The sequence below is a fragment of the Coregonus clupeaformis genome, chromosome 6 (genome assembly GCF_020615455.1).
Source record: "Coregonus clupeaformis isolate EN_2021a chromosome 6, ASM2061545v1, whole genome shotgun sequence".
Lineage (NCBI taxonomy): Eukaryota > Metazoa > Chordata > Actinopteri > Salmoniformes > Salmonidae > Coregonus > Coregonus clupeaformis.
Genome location: NC_059197.1, coordinates 13,156,891 through 13,175,118, shown reverse-complemented (window position 1 = coordinate 13,175,118; position 18,228 = coordinate 13,156,891). Strand labels below are relative to the sequence as shown.

The window sequence follows — 18,228 nt, the reverse complement described above, 5'->3', positions numbered from 1 at the left end:
CTGTATTTGAAATTCACTGCTCAACTGAGTGACCTGACAGACAATTGTATGTGTGGGGTACAGAGATGAGGTAGTCATAAAAAAATAATGTTAAACACTATTATTGCACACAGTGTGAGTTCACGCAACTTATTATGTGTCTTGTTAAGCAAAGATATACTCCTGAACCTAATTAGGCTTTCCATAACAAAGGGGTTGAATACTTACAGTGGGGAAAAAAAGTATTTAGTCAGCCACCAATTGTGCAAGTTCTCCCACTTAAAAAGATGAGAGAGGCCTGTAATTTTCATCATAGGTACACGTCAACTATGACAGACAAAATTAGGAAAAAAAATCCAGAAAATCACATTGTAGGATTTTTTATGAATTTATTTGCAAATTATGGTGGAAAATAAGTATTTGGTCAATAACAAAAGTTTCTCAAAACTACGTTATATACCTTTTGTTGGCAATGACACAGGTCAAACGTTTTCTGTAAGTCTTCACAAGGTTTTCACACACTGTTGCTGGTATTTTGGCCCATTCCTTCATGCAGATCTCCTCTAGAGCAGTGATGTTTTGGGGCTGTCGCTGGGCAACACGGACTTTCAACTCCCTCCAAAGATTTTCTATGGGGTTGAGATCTGGAGACTGGCTAGGCCACTCCAGACCTTGAAATGCTTCTTACGAAGCCACTCCTTCGTTGCCCGGGCGGTGTGTTTGGGATCATTGTCATGCTGAAAGACCCAGCCACGTTTCATCTTCAATGCCCTTGCTGATGGAAGGAGGTTTTCACTCAAAATCACATGATACATGGCCCCATTCATTCTTTCCTTTACACGGATCAGTCGTCCTGGTCCCTTTGCAGAAAAACAGCCCCAAAGCATGATGTTTCCACCCCCATTCTTCACAGTAGGTATGGTGTTCTTTGGATGCAACTCAGCATTCTTTGTCCTCCAAACACGACAAGTTCTATTTTGGTTTCATCTGACCATATGACATATGACATTCTCCCAATCCTCTTCTGGATCATCCAAATGCATTCTAGCAAACTTCAGACGGGCCTGGACATGTACTGGCTTAAGCAGGGGGGACACGTCTGGCACTGCAGGATTTGAGTCCCTGGCGGCGTAGTGTGTTACTGATGGTAGGCTTTGTTACTTTGGTCCCAGCTCTCTGCAGGTCATTCACTAGGTCCCCCCGTGTGGTTCTGGGATTTTTGCTCACCGTTCTTGTGATCATTTTGACCCCACGGGGTGAGATCTTGCGTGGAGCCCCAGATCGAGGGAGATTATCAGTGGTCTTGTAGGTCTTCCATTTCCTAATAATTGCTCCCACAGTTGATTTCTTCAAACCAAGCTGCTTACCTATTGCAGATTCAGTCTTCCCAGCCTGGTGCAGGTCTACAATTTTGTTTCTGGTGTCCTTTGACAGCTCTTTGGTCTTGGCCATAGTGGAGTTTGGAGTGTGACTGTTTGAGGTTGTGGACAGGTGTCTTTTATACTGATAACAAGTTCAAACAGGTGCCATTAATACAGGTAACGAGTGGAGGACAGAGGAGCCTCTTAAAGAAGAAGTTACAGGTCTGTGAGAGCCAGAAATCTTGCTTGTTTGTAGGTGACCAAATACTTATTTTCCACCATAATTTGCAAATAAATTCATTAAAAAATCCTACAATGTGATTTTCTGGATTTTTTTTCTCAATTTGTCTGTCTTAGTTGACATGTACCTATGATGAAAATTACAGGCCTCTCTCATCTTTTTAAGTGGGAGAACTTGCGCAATTGGTGGCTGACTAAATACTTTTTTTCCCCACTGTATTTACTCAATCTATCAGCTTTTGATTTTTAATAAAATAAATAAATAAAAATACATAATTCCACTTTGATATTAAGGGGTATTGTGTGTAGGTCAGTAACAAAAAAATCTAAATTTAATCAGGCTGTAACAACAAAATGTGGAAAAAGTAAATGGGTGTGAATACTCTCCGAATGCACTGTAGTCATGCATTGAACGGTCTTTTTTTCAAACAGTGATTTGAGTTATATTATTAGCCTAAATTATGACTATACAATTTAATCATCACAATAGGAATAGTAGGCTATCTTACATAAGTCTGCCAATGCGAGGATGCATGGAATGCTTTATTATAAAGGTGCATTTTTATGGTGAAAATGTACTTCCCCAAACATGAAACTGACATGCCGCCTATGCGTAGGCTGGTGATTTTGCTGTTCGTTACTCGTCTTGTTGGCTGAGGAAAAGTACATGTGGACAGTTACTGTAACACGTCACTGCATCCTCGACTTGCATGTTCTGTGTAAGATTAATTACCGTCATCTAAATGTGATTTCTGTCATTCTGAACACCTTGGGTGGACGCCCTAAATCAGATTACGCACCCAATGGTTCTGCTGTCTGATCCCATTGGTCAGGTACATTTTTCAAATGTCCAGTAATTTAAAATGCTGCTGGTCAAATGTCCGGCGCCACATTTTCATAACGGAAACCCTGGTGCATGGGTGTGGTTGTGTGTGGTTGTGTGTGTGTGCGTGTGTGCGTGTGGTTGTGTGTGGTTGTGTGTGTGTGTGTGTGTGTGTGTGTGTGTGTGTGTGTGTGTGTGTGTGTGTGTGTGTGTGTGTGTGTGTGTTTGTATGTGTGTGTGTGTGTGTGTGGTTGTGTGTGTGTATACCTGAGTGTGTTGGTCACAGAGTGGGCTGCAGCAGAATCCTAGCAGTGTCTGGAAGATCCCCTGTTGGTCCAGCAGATCATAACACTGTCTGTCTGTCAGGCCCTCCTCTAGGACAGACAGCATCCACTCCCTCTCCACCTTGTGCTGAGAGGAGAGACAACATCATATCATGGACCAGTCCCCTCCATACTGATACCACCCACTGGGCTAAACAGTTTAATAACTGGACAAACATAAAATCCCATTTGACAGAATATTTTCTCAGCCAACTCTATTTGAGTATTTCATTCATCAGAGTAAAACCTAGTGGAATACTGTCAGGGATTAAATAGGACTAGAGTCAAACCTAAAGTGGTTATCCCACTGGCTATAGGGTGAATGCACCAATTTGTGAGTCGCTCTGGATAAGAGCGTCTGCTAAATGACGTAAATGTGCCCTTGAGCAAGGCACTTAACCCTAATTGCTCCTGTAAGTCACTCTGGATAAGAGCGTCTGCTAAATGACTAAAATGTAAATGTAAAAAATTGATTAAATAGGACTAGAGTCAAACCTAGTGGAATACTGTCAGGGATTAAATAGGACTAGAGTCAAACCTAGTGGAATACTGTCAGGGATTAAATAGGACTACAGTAAAACCTAGTGGAATACTGTCAGGGATTAAATAGGACTATAGTAAAACCTAGTGGAATACTGTCAGGGATTAAATAGGACTAGAGTCAAACCTAGTGGAATACTGTCAGGGATTAAATAGGACTAGAGTCAAACCTAGTGGAATACTGTCAGGGATTAAATAGGACTAGAGTAAAACCTAGTGGAATACTGTCAGGGATTAAATAGGACTAGAGTAAAACCTAGTGGAATACTGTCAGGGATTAAATAGGACTAGAGTAAAACCTAGTGGAATACTGTCAAGGATTAAATAGGACTAGAGTAAAACCTAGTGGAATACTGTCAGGGATTAAATAGGACTAGAGTCAAACCTAGTGGAATACTGTCAGGGATTAAATAGGACTAGAGTATAACCTAGTGGAATACTGTCAGGGATTAAATAGGACTAGAGTAAAACCTAATGGAATACTGTCAGGGATTAAATAGGACTAGAGTAAAACCTAGTGGAATACTGGCATGGATTAAATAGGACTAGAGTAAAACATAGTGGAATAATGTCAGGGATTAAATAGGACTAGAGTAAAACCTAGTGGAATACTGTCAGGGATTAAATAGGACTAGAGTATAACCTAGTGGAATACTGTCAGGGATTAAATAGGACTAGAGTAAAACCTAGTGGAATACTGTCAGGGATTAAATAGGACTAGAGTAAAACCTAGTGGAATACTGTCAGGGATTAAATAGGACTAGAGTATAACCTAGTGGAATACAGTCAGGGATTAAATAGGACTAGAGTAAAACCTAGTGGAATACTGTCAGGGATTAAATAGGACTAGAGTAAAACCTAGTGGAATACTGTCAGGGATTAAATAGGACTAGAGTAAAACATAGTGGAATACTGTCAGGGATTAAATAGCACTAGAGTAAAACCTAGTGGAATACTGTCAGGGATTAAATAGGACTAGAGTAAAACATAGTGGAATACAGTCAGGGATTAAATAGGACTAGAGTATAACCTAGTGGAATACTGTCAGGGATTAAATAGGACTAGATTAAAACCTAGTGGAATACTGTCAGGGATTAAATAGGACTAGAGTAAAACCTAGTGGAATACTGTCAGGGATTAAATAGGACTAGAGTAAAACCTAGTGGAATACTGTCAGGGATTAAATAGGACTAGAGTAAAACCTAGTGGAATACTGTCAGGGATTAAATAGGACTAGAGTAAAACCTAGTGGAATACTGTCATGGATTAAATAGGACTAGAGTAAAACATAGTGGAATACTGTCAGGGATTAAATATGACTAGAGTATAACCTAGTGGAATACAGTCAGGGATTAAATAGGACTAGAGTATAACCTAGTGGAATACAGTCAGGGATTAAATAGGACTAGAGTAAAACCTAGTGGAATACTGTCAGGGATTACATAGGACTAGAGTATAACCTAATGGAATACAGTCAGGGATTAAATAGGACTAGAGTAAAACATAGTGGAATACTGTCAGGGATTAAATAGGACTAGAGTATAACCTAGGGGAATACTGTCAGGGATTAAATAGGACTAGAGTAAAACATAGTGGAATACTGTCAGGGATTAAATAGGACTAGAGTAAAACCTAGTGGAATACTGTCAGGGATTAAATAGGACTAGAGTAAAACATAGTGGAATACAGTCAGGGATTAAATAGGACTAGAGTATAACCTAGTGGAATACTGTCAGGGATTAAATAGGACTAGATTAAAACCTAGTGGAATACTGTCAGGGATTAAATAGGACTAGAGTAAAACCTAGTGGAATACTGTCAGGGGATTAAATAGGACTAGAGTAAAACCTAGTGGAATACTGTCAGGGATTAAATAGGACTAGAGTAAAACCTAGTGGAATACTGTCAGGGATTAAATAGGACTAGAGTATAACCTAGTGGAATACTGTCAGGGATTAAATAGGACTAGAGTAAAACCTAGTGGAATACTGTCAGGGATTAAATAGGACTAGAGTATAACCTAGTGGAATACAGTCAGGGATTAAATAGGACTAGAGTATAACCTAGTGGAATACTGTCAGGGATTAAATAGGACTAGATTAAAACCTAGTGGAATACTGTCAGGGATTAAATAGGACTAGAGTAAAACCTAGTGGAATACTGTCAGGGATTAAATAGGACTAGAGTAAAACCTAGTGGAATACTGTCAGGGATTAAATAGGACTAGAGTATAACCTAGTGGAATACTGTCAGGGATTAAATAGGACTAGAGTAAAACCTAGTGGAATACTGTCAGGGATTAAATAGGACTAGAGTATAACCTAGTGGAATACTGTCAGGGATTAAATAGGACTATCGTAAAACCTAGTGGAATACAGTCAGGGATTAAATAGGACTAGAGTATAACCTAGTGGAATACTGTCAGGGATTAAATAGGACTAGAGTAAAACCTAGTGGAATACAGTCAGGGATTAAATAGGACTAGAGTAAAACGTAGTGGAATACAGTCAGGGATTACATAGGACTAGAGTATAACCTAGTGGAATACTGTCAGGGATTAAATAGGACTAGAGTAAAACCTAGTGGAATACTGTCAGGGATTAAATAGGACTAGAGTAAAACCTAGTGGAATACTGTCAGGGATTAAATAGGAATAGAGTAAATCCTAGTGGAATACTGTCAGGGATTAAATAGGACTAGAGTATAACCTAGTGGAATACTGTCAGGGATTAAATAGGACTAGAGTATAACCTAGTGGAATACTGTCAGGGATTAAATAGGACTAGAGTAAAACCTAGTGGAATACTGGCATGGATTAAATAGGACTAGAGTAAAACATAGTGGAATAATGTCAGGGATTAAATAGGACTAGAGTAAAACCTAGTGGAATACTGTCAGGGATTAAATAGGACTAGAGTATAACCTAGTGGAATACTGTCAGGGATTAAATAGGACTAGAGTATAACCTAGTGGAATACTGTCAGGGATTAAATATGACTAGAGTATAACCTAGTGGAATACTGTCAGGGATTAAATAGGACTAGAGTAAAACCTAGTGGAATACTGTCATGGATTAAATAGGACTAGAGTAAAACATAGTGGAATACTGTCAGGGATTAAATATGACTAGAGTATAACCTAGTGGAATACAGTCAGGGATTAAATAGGACTAGAGTATAACCTAGTGGAATACAGTCAGGGATTAAATAGGACTAGAGTAAAACCTAGTGGAATACTGTCAGGGATTAAATAGGACTAGAGTAAAACCTAGGGGAATACTGTCAGGGATTAAATAGGACTAGAGTAAAACATAGTGGAATACTGTCAGGGATTAAATAGGACTAGAGTAAAACCTAGTGGAATACTGTCAGGGATTAAATAGGACTAGAGTAAAACATAGTGGAATACAGTCAGGGATTAAATAGGACTAGAGTATAACCTAGTGGAATACTGTCAGGGATTAAATAGGACTAGATTAAAACCTAGTGGAATACTGTCAGGGATTAAATAGGACTAGAGTAAAACCTAGTGGAATACTGTCAGGGATTAAATAGGACTAGAGTAAAACCTAGTGGAATACTGTCAGGGATTAAATAGGACTAGAGTAAAACCTAGTGGAATACTGTCAGGGATTAAATAGGACTAGAGTATAACCTAGTGGAATACTGTCAGGGATTAAATAGGACTAGAGTAAAACCTAGTGGAATACTGTCAGGGATTAAATAGGACTAGAGTATAACCTAGTGGAATACAGTCAGGGATTACATAGGACTAGAGTATAACCTAGTGGAATACAGTCAGGGATTAAATAGGACTAGAGTATAACCTAGTGGAATACTGTCAGGGATTAAATAGGACTAGATTAAAACCTAGTGGAATACTGTCAGGGATTAAATAGGACTAGAGTAAAACCTAGTGGAATACTGTCAGGGATTAAATAGGACTAGAGTAAAACCTAGTGGAATACTGTCAGGGATTAAATAGGACTAGAGTATAACCTAGTGGAATACTGTCAGGGATTAAATAGGACTAGAGTAAAACCTAGTGGAATACTGTCAGGGATTAAATAGGACTAGAGTATAACCTAGTGGAATACTGTCAGGGATTAAATAGGACTATCGTAAAACCTAGTGGAATACAGTCAGGGATTAAATAGGACTAGAGTATAACCTAGTGGAATACTGTCAGGGATTAAATAGGACTAGAGTAAAACCTAGTGGAATACAGTCAGGGATTAAATAGGACTAGAGTAAAACGTAGTGGAATACAGTCAGGGATTACATAGGACTAGAGTATAACGTAGTGGAATACTGTCAGGGATTAAATAGGACTAGAGTAAAACCTAGTGGAATACTGTCAGGGATTAAATAGGACTAGAGTAAAACCTAGTGGAATACTGTCAGGGATTAAATAGGAATAGAGTAAATCCTAGTGGAATACTGTCAGGGATTAAATAGGACTAGAGTATAACCTAGTGGAATACTGTCAGGGATTAAATAGGACTAAAGTATAACCTAGTGGAATACTGTCAGGGATTAAATATGACTAGAGTATAACCTAGTGGAATACTGTCAGGGATTAAATAGGACTAGAGTATAACCTAGTGGAATACTGTCAGGGATTAAATAGGACTAGAGTAAAACCTAGTGGAATACTGTCAGGGATTAAATAGGACTAGAGTAAAACCTAGTGGAATACTGTCAGGGATTAAATAGGACTAGAGTATAACCTAGTGGAATACTGTCAGGGATTAAATAGGACTAGAGTAAAACCTAGTGGAATACAGTCAGGGGATTAAATAGGACTAGAGTAAAACATAGTGGAGATACAGTCAGGGGATTACATAGGACTAGAGTATAACGTAGTGGAATACTGTCAGGGATTAAATAGGACTAGAGTAAAACCTAGTGGAATATGTCAGGGATTAAATAGGACTGAGTAAAACCTAGTGGAATACTGTCAGGGATTAAATAGAATAGAGTAAATCCTAGTGGAATACTGTCAGGGATTAAATAGGACTAGAGTATAACCTAGTGGAATACTGTCAGGGATTAAATAGGACTAGAGTATAACCTAGTGGAATACTGTTAGGGATTAAATAGGACTAGATTAAAACCTAGTGGAATACTGTCAGGGATTAAATAGGACTAGAGTAAAACCTAGTGGAATACTGTCAGGGATTAAATAGGACTAGAGTAAAACCTAGTGGAATACTGTCAGGGATTAAATAGGACTAGAGTATAACCTAGTGGAATACTGTCAGGGATTAAATAGGACTAAGAGTAAAACCTAGTGGAATACTGTCAGGGATTAAATAGGACTAGAGTATAACCTAGTGGAATACTGTCAGGGATTAAATAGGACTATCGTAAAACCTAGTGGAATACAGTCAGGGATTAAATAGGACTAGAGTATAACCTAGTGGAATACTGTCAGGGATTAAATAGGACTAGAGTAAAACCTAGTGGAATACAGTCAGGGATTAAATAGGACTAGAGTAAAACGTAGTGGAATACAGTCCAGGGATTACATAGGACTAGAGTATAACCTAGTGGAATACTGTCAGGGGATTAAATAGGACTAAGTAAAACCTAGTGGAATACTGTCAGGGATTAAATAGGACTAGAGTAAAACCTAGTGGAATACTGTCAGGGATTAAATAGGGATAGAGTAAATCCTAGTGGAATACTGTCAGGGATTAAATAGGACTAGAGTATAACCTAGTGGAATACTGTCAGGGGATTAAATAGGACTAGAGTATAACCTAGTGGAATACTGTCAGGGATTAAATAGGACTAGAGTAAAACCTAGTGGAATACTGGCATGGATTAAATAGGACTAGAGTAAAACATAGTGGAATAATGTCAGGGATTAAATAGGACTAGAGTAAAACCTAGTGGAATACTGTCAGGGATTAAATAGGACTAGAGTATAACCTAGTGGAATACTGTCAGGGATTAAATAGGACTAGAGTATAACCTAGTGGAATACTGTCAGGGATTAAATATGACTAGAGTATAACCTAGTGGAATACTGTCAGGGATTAAATAGGACTAGAGTAAAACCTAGTGGAATACTGTCATGGATTAAATAGGACTAGAGTAAAACATAGTGGAATACTGTCAGGGATTAAATATGACTAGAGTATAACCTAGTGGAATACAGTCAGGGATTAAATAGGACTAGAGTATAACCTAGTGGAATACAGTCAGGGATTAAATGGACTAGAGTAAAACCTAGTGGAATACTGTCAGGGATTAAATAGGACTAGAGTAAAACCTGAGGGGAATACTGTCAGGGGATTAAATAGGACTAGAGTAAAACATAGTGGAATACTGTCAGGGATTAAATAGGACTAGAGTAAAACCTAGTGGAATACTGTCAGGGATTAAATAGGACTAGAGTAAAACATAGTGGAATACAGTCAGGGATTAAATAGGACTAGAGTATAACCTAGTGGAATACTGTCAGGGATTAAATAGGACTAGATTAAAACCTAGTGGAATACTGTCAGGGATTAAATAGGACTAGAGTAAAACCTAGTGGAATACTGTCAGGGATTAAATAGGACTAGAGTAAAACCTAGTGGAATACTGTCAGGGATTAAATAGGACTAGAGTAAAACCTAGTGGAATACTGTCAGGGATTAAATAGGACTAGAGTATAACCTAGTGGAATACTGTCAGGGATTAAATAGGACTAGAGTAAAACCTAGTGGAATACTGTCAGGGATTAAATAGGACTAGAGTATAACCTAGTGGAATACAGTCAGGGATTACATAGGACTAGAGTATAACCTAGTGGAATACAGTCAGGGATTAAATAGGACAGAGTATAACCTAGTGGAATACTGTCAGGGATTAAATAGGACTAGATTAAAACCTAGTGGAATACTGTCAGGGATTAAATAGGACTAGAGTAAAACCTAGTGGAATACTGTCAGGGATTAAATAGGACTAGAGTAAAACCTAGTGGAATACTGTCAGGGATTAAATAGGACTAGAGTATAACCTAGTGGAATACTGTCAGGGATTAAATAGGACTAGAGTAAAACCTAGTGGAATACTGTCAGGGATTAAATAGGACTAGAGTATAACCTAGTGGAATACTGTCAGGGATTAAATAGGACTATCGTAAAACCTAGTGGAATACAGTCAGGGATTAAATAGGACTAGAGTATAACCTAGTGGAATACTGTCAGGGATTAAATAGGACTAGAGTAAAACCTAGTGGAATACAGTCAGGGATTAAATAGGACTAGAGTAAAACGTAGTGGAATACAGTCAGGGATTACATAGGACTAGAGTATAACGTAGTGGAATACTGTCAGGGATTAAATAGGACTACAGTAAAACCTAGTGGAATACTGTCAGGGATTAAATAGGACTAGAGTAAAACCTAGTGGAATACTGTCAGGGATTAAATAGGAATAGAGTAAATCCTAGTGGAATACTGTCAGGGATTAAATAGGACTAGAGTATAACCTAGTGGAATACTGTCAGGGATTAAATAGGACTAAAGTATAACCTAGTGGAATACTGTCAGGGATTAAATATGACTAGAGTATAACCTAGTGGAATACTGTCAGGGATTAAATAGGACTAGAGTATAACCTAGTGGAATACTGTCAGGGATTAAATAGGACTAGAGTAAAACCTAGTGGAATACTGTCAGGGATTAAATAGGACTAGAGTAAAACCTAGTGGAATACTGTCAGGGATTAAATAGGACTAGAGTATAACCTAGTGGAATACTGTCAGGGATTAAATAGGACTAGAGTAAAACCTAGTGGAATACAGTCAGGGATTAAATAGGACTAGAGTAAAACATAGTGGAATACAGTCAGGGATTACATAGGACTAGAGTATAACGTAGTGGAATACTGTCAGGGATTAAATAGGACTAGAGTAAAACCTAGTGGAATACTGTCAGGGATTAAATAGGACTAGAGTAAAACCTAGTGGAATACTGTCAGGGATTAAATAGGAATAGAGTAAATCCTAGTGGAATACTGTCAGGGATTAAATAGGACTAGAGTATAACCTAGTGGAATACTGTCAGGGATTAAATAGGACTAGAGTATAACCTAGTGGAATACTGTTAGGGATTAAATAGGACTAGATTAAAACCTAGTGGAATACTGTCAGGGATTAAATAGGACTAGAGTAAAACCTAGTGGAATACTGTCAGGGATTAAATAGGACTAGAGTAAAACCTAGTGGAATACTGTCAGGGATTAAATAGGACTAGAGTATAACCTAGTGGAATACTGTCAGGGATTAAATAGGACTAGAGTAAAACCTAGTGGAATACTGTCAGGGATTAAATAGGACTAGAGTATAACCTAGTGGAATACTGTCAGGGATTAAATAGGACTATCGTAAAACCTAGTGGAATACAGTCAGGGATTAAATAGGACTAGAGTATAACCTAGTGGAATACTGTCAGGGATTAAATAGGACTAGAGTAAAACCTAGTGGAATACTGTCAGGGATTAAATAGGACTAGAGTAAAACCTAGTGGAATACAGTCAGGGATTAAATAGGACTAGAGTATAACCTAGTGGAATACTGTCAGGGATTAAATAGGACTAGAGTAAAACCTAGTGGAATACAGTCAGGGATTAAATAGGACTAGAGTAAAACATAGTGGAATACAGTCAGGGATTACATAGGACTAGAGTATAACGTAGTGGAATACTGTCAGGGATTAAATAGGACTAGAGTAAAACCTAGTGGAATACTGTCAGGGGATTAAATAGGACTAGAGTAAAACCTAGTGGAATACTGTCAGGGATTAAATAGGAATAGAGTAAATCCTAGTGGAATACTGTCAGGGATTAAATAGGACTAGAGTATAACCTAGTGGAATACTGTCAGGGATTAAATAGGACTAGAGTATAACCTAGTGGAATACTGTCAGGGATTAAATAGGACTAGAGTAAAACCTAGTGGAATACTGTCAGGGATTAAATAGGACTAGAGTATAACCTAGTGGAATACTGTCAGGGATTAAATAGGACTAGAGTATAACCTAGTGGAATACTGTCAGGGATTAAATAGGACTAGAGTATAACCTAGTGGAATACTGTCAGGGATTAAATAGGACTAGAGTAAAACCTAGTGGAATACTGTCAGGGATTAAATAGGACTAGAGTAAAACCTAGTGGAATACTGTCAGGGATTAAATGGGGACTAGAGTAAAACCTAGTGGAATACTGTCAGGGATTAAATAGGACTAGAGTAAAACCTAGTGGAATACTGTCAGGGATTAAATAGGACTAGAGTATAACCTAGTGGAATACTGTCAGGGATTAAATAGGACTAGAGTAAAACGTAGTGGAATACTGTCAGGGATTAAATAGGACTAGAGTATAACCTAGTGGAATACTGTCAGGGATTAAATAGGACTAGAGTATAACGTAGTGGAATACTGTCAGGGATTAAATAGGACTAGAGTAAAACCTAGTGGAATACTGTCAGGGATTAAATAGGACTAGAGTAAAACCTAGTGGAATACTGTCAGGGATTAAATAGGAATAGAGTAAATCCTAGTGGAATAATTTCAGGGATTAAATAGGACTAGAGTATAACCTAGTGGAATACTGTCAGGGATTAAATAGGACTAAAGTATAACCTAGTGGAATACTGTCAGGGGTTAAATATGACTAGAGTATAACCTAGTGGAATACTGTCAGGGATTAAATAGGACTAGAGTATAACCTAGTGGAATACTGTCAGGGATTAAATAGGACTAGAGTAAAACCTAGTGGAATACTGTCAGGGATTAAATAGGACTAGAGTAAAACCTAGTGGAATACTGTCAGGGATTAAATAGGACTAGAGTATAACCTAGTGGAATACTGTCAGGGATTAAATAGGACTAGAGTAAAACCTAGTGGAATACAGTCAGGGATTAAATAGGACTAGAGTAAAACATAGTGGAATACAGTCAGGGATTACATAGGACTAGAGTATAACGTAGTGGAATACTGTCAGGGATTAAATAGGACTAGAGTAAAACCTAGTGGAATACTGTCAGGGATTAAATAGGACTAGAGTAAAACCTAGTGGAGATACTGTCAGGGATTAAATAGAATAGAGTAAATCCTAGTGGAATACTGTCAGGGATTAAATAGGACTAGAGTATAACCTAGTGGAATACTGTCAGGGATTAAATAGGACTAGAGTATAACCTAGTGGAATACTGTTAGGGATTAAATAGGACTAGATTAAAACCTAGTGGAATACTGTCAGGGATTAAATAGGACTAGAGTAAAACCTAGTGGAATACTGTCAGGGATTAAATAGGACTAGAGTAAAACCTAGTGGAATACTGTCAGGGATTAAATAGGACTAGAGTATAACCTAGTGGAATACTGTCAGGGGATTAAATAGGACTAGAGTAAAACCTAGTGGAATACTGTCAGGGATTAAATAGGACTAGAGTATAACCTAGTGGAATACTGTCAGGGATTAAATAGGACTATCGTAAAACCTAGTGGAATACAGTCAGGGATTAAATAGGACTAGAGTATAACCTAGTGGAATACTGTCAGGGATTAAATAGGACTAGAGTAAAACCTAGTGGAATACTGTCAGGGGATTAAATAGGACTAGAGTAAAACCTAGTGGAATACAGTCAGGGATTAAATAGGACTAGAGTATAACCTAGTGGAATACTGTCAGGGGATTAAATAGGACTAGAGTAAAACCTAGTGGAATACAGTCAGGGATTAAATAGGACTAGAGTAAAACATAGTGGAATACAGTCAGGGATTACATAGGACTAGAGTATAACGTAGTGGAATACTGTCAGGGATTAAATAGGACTAGAGTAAAACCTAGTGGAATACTGTCAGGGATTAAATAGGACTAGAGTAAAACCTAGTGGAATACTGTCAGGGATTAAATAGGAATAGAGTAAATCCTAGTGGAATACTGTCAGGGATTAAATAGGACTAGAGTATAACCTAGTGGAATACTGTCAGGGATTAAATAGGACTAGAGTATAACCTAGTGGAATACTGTCAGGGATTAAATAGGACTAGAGTAAAACCTAGTGGAATACTGTCAGGGATTAAATAGGACTAGAGTATAACCTAGTGGAATACTGTCAGGGATTAAATAGGACTAGAGTATAACCTAGTGGAATACTGTCAGGGATTAAATAGGACTAGAGTATAACCTAGTGGAATACTGTCAGGGATTAAATAGGACTAGAGTAAAACCTAGTGGAATACTGTCAGGGATTAAATAGGACTAGAGTAAAACCTAGTGGAATACTGTCAGGGATTAAATAGGACTAGAGTAAAACCTAGTGGAATACTGTCAGGGATTAAATAGGACTAGAGTAAAACCTAGTGGAATACTGTCAGGGATTAAATAGGACTAGAGTATAACCTAGTGGAATACTGTCAGGGATTAAATAGGACTAGAGTAAAACGTAGTGGAATACTGTCAGGGATTAAATAGGACTAGAGTATAACCTAGTGGAATACTGTCAGGGATTAAATAGGACTAGAGTAAAACATAGTGGAATACTGTCAGGGATTAAATAGGAATAGAGTAAATCCTAGTGGAATACTGTCAGGGATTAAATAGGACTAGAGTATAACCTAGTGGAATACTGTCAGGGATTAAATAGGACTAGAGTATAACCTAGTGGAATACTGTCAGGGATTAAATAGGACTAGAGTATAACCTAGTGGAATACTGTCAGGGATTAAATAGGACTAGAGTATAACCTAGTGGAATACTGTCAGGGATTAAATAGGACTAGAGTAAAACCTAGTGGAATACTGTCAGGGATTAAATAGGACTAGAGTAAAACCTAGTGGAATACTGTCAGGGATTAAATAGGACTAGAGTATAACCTAGTGGAATACTGTCAGGGATTAAATAGGACTAGAGTAAAACATAGTGGAATACAGTCAGGGATTAAATAGGACTAGAGTAAAACATAGTGGAATACAGTCAGGGATTAAATAGGACTAGAGTAAAACCTAGTGGAATACTGTCAGGGATTAAATAGGACTAGAGTAAAACCTAGTGGAATACTGTCAGGGATTAAATAGGACTAGAGTAAAACCTAGTGGAATACTGTCAGGGATTAAATAGGACTAGAGTAAAACATAGTGGAATACAGTCAGGGATTAAATAGGACTAGAGTATAACCTAGTGGAATACTGTCAGGGATTAAATAGGACTAGAGTATAACATAGTGGAATACAGTCAGGGATTAAATAGGACTAGAGTATAACCTAGTGGAATACTGTCAGGGATTAAATAGGACTAGAGTAAAACCTAGTGGAATACTGTCAGGGATTAAATAGGACTAGAGTAAAACCTAGTGGAATACTGTCAGGGATTAAATAGGACTAGAGTCAAACCTAGTGGAATACTGTCAGGGATTAAATAGGACTAGAGTAAAACATAGTGGAATACTGTCAGGGATTAAATAGGACTAGAGTAAAACATAGTGGAATACTGTCAGGGATTAAATAGGACTAGAGTAAAACATAGTGGAATACTGTCAGGGATTAAATAGGACTAGAGTATAACATAGTGGAATACAGTCAGGGATTAAATAGGACTAGAGTATAACCTAGTGGAATACTGTCAGGGATTAAATAGGACTAGAGTAAAACCTAGTGGAATACTGTCAGGGATTAAATAGGACTAGAGTAAAACATAGTGGAATACAGTCAGGGATGAAATAGGACTAGAGTAAAACCTAGTGGAATACTGTCAGGGATTAAATAGGACTAGAGTAAAACCTAGTGGAATACTGTCAGGGATTAAATAGGACTAGAGTAAAACCTAGTGGAATACTGTCAGGGATTAAATAGGACTAGAGTATAACATAGTGGAATACTGTCAGGGATTAAATAGGACTAGAGTAAAACCTAGTGGAATACTGTCAGGGATTAAATAGGACTAGAGTCAAACCTAGTGGAATACTGTCAGGGATTAAATAGGACTAGAGTATAACCTAGTGGAATACTGTCAGGGATTAAATAGGACTAGAGTATAACCTAGTGGAATACTGTCAGGGATTAAATATGACTAGAGTATAACCTAGTGGAATACTGTCAGGGATTAAATAGGACTAGAGTATAACATAGTGGAATACAGTCAGGGATTAAATAGGACTAGAGTATAACCTAGTGGAATACTGTCAGGGATTAAATAGGACTAGAGTAAAACCTAGTGGAATACTGTCAGGGATTAAATAGGACTAGAGTAAAACATAGTGGAATACAGTCAGGGATTAAATAGGACTAGAGTATAACATAGGACTAAAGCAGCTACCAGGAGTCAGGGGTGTTGACTATGATACTGTAAAACTGTAGTAAAACTGTAACACTACTACTGTACTACTATACTACTATACTACTGTAATAATGTACTACTGTAACACATACTATACTACTATAATACTATACTACTGTAACACTAATACTATACTCATGTACTACAGTAGTAATACTATACTACTGTAACAAATACTATATTACTATACTACTGCACTAATGTAACACTAACACTATACTACTATAATACTGTACTACTGTAACACTAATACTATACTTATGTACTACTGTATAACTAATACTATACTACTGTAACAAATACTATATTACTATACTACTGCACTAATGTAACACTAACACTATACTACTATAATAATGTACTACTGTAACACTAATACTATACTTATGTACTACTGTATAACTAATACTATACTACTGTAACACACACTATATTACTATACTACTGTACTACTGTACTACTATACTACTTTACTACTATACTACTGTACTACTATACTACTATACTACTATACGAATGTAAAACTATACTACTATACTACTGTACAACTATACAACTATACTACTGTAACACTATACTACTATACTACTGTACTACAATACTACTATACTACTATACTACTGTAACACTATACTACTGTACTACTATACTACTATACTACTATACTACTGTAACACTATACTACTATACTAATATACTACTATAATACTATACTACTGTACTACTGTAGAAATAATACTATACTACTGTAACAAATACTATATTACTATACTACTGCACTAATGTAACACTAACACTATACTACTATAATACTGTACTACTGTAACACTAATACTATACTTATGTACTACTGTATAACTAATACTATACTACTGTAACAAATACTATATTACTATACTACTGCACTAATGTAACACTAACACTATACTACTATAATAATGTACTACTGTAACACTAATACTATACTTATGTACTACTGTATAACTAATACTATACTACTGTAACACATACTATACTACTATACTACTGTACTACTATACTACTGTACTACTGTACTACTGTACTACTATACTACTGTACTACTATACTACTATACTACTATACTACTGTACTGCTATACTACTATAACACTATACTACTATACTACTGTACCACTGTACTACTATACTACTATACTACTGTAATACTATACTACTATACTACTATACTACTGCAATACTGTAATACTATACTACTATACTACTATACTATTATACTACTATGCCACTATACTACTGTACTACTATAACACTAACACTATACTACTATAACACTAACACTATACTACTATAACACTAACAATATACTACTATACTACTATACTATTGTACTACTATACTACTATACTACTGTAATACTATACTACTATACTAATATACTAATATACTACTGTACTACTATACTACTATAACACTAACACTATACTACTATAATACTAACACTATACTACTATAACACTAACACTATACTACTATACTACTATACTACTGTACTACTGTACTACTGTACTACTATATTACTATACTACTACTATACTACTATAATACTGTACTACTGTAACACTAATACTATACTACTATATTACTGTA

General features: G+C 36.9%; 1 protein-coding gene across 1 annotated transcript in view; it reads right to left on the bottom strand.

Annotated features, from left to right (window-relative positions):
- Positions 1–18,228, bottom strand: part of urb1 (URB1 ribosome biogenesis homolog) — a 70,426-nt gene that overhangs the window by 12,869 nt on the left and 39,329 nt on the right. The window contains exon 33 of the mRNA XM_041877897.2: positions 2,671–2,814. Coding sequence (XP_041733831.2) covers positions 2,671–2,814 — 144 coding nt within the window. The remainder of the gene's footprint in view (positions 1–2,670; positions 2,815–18,228) is intronic.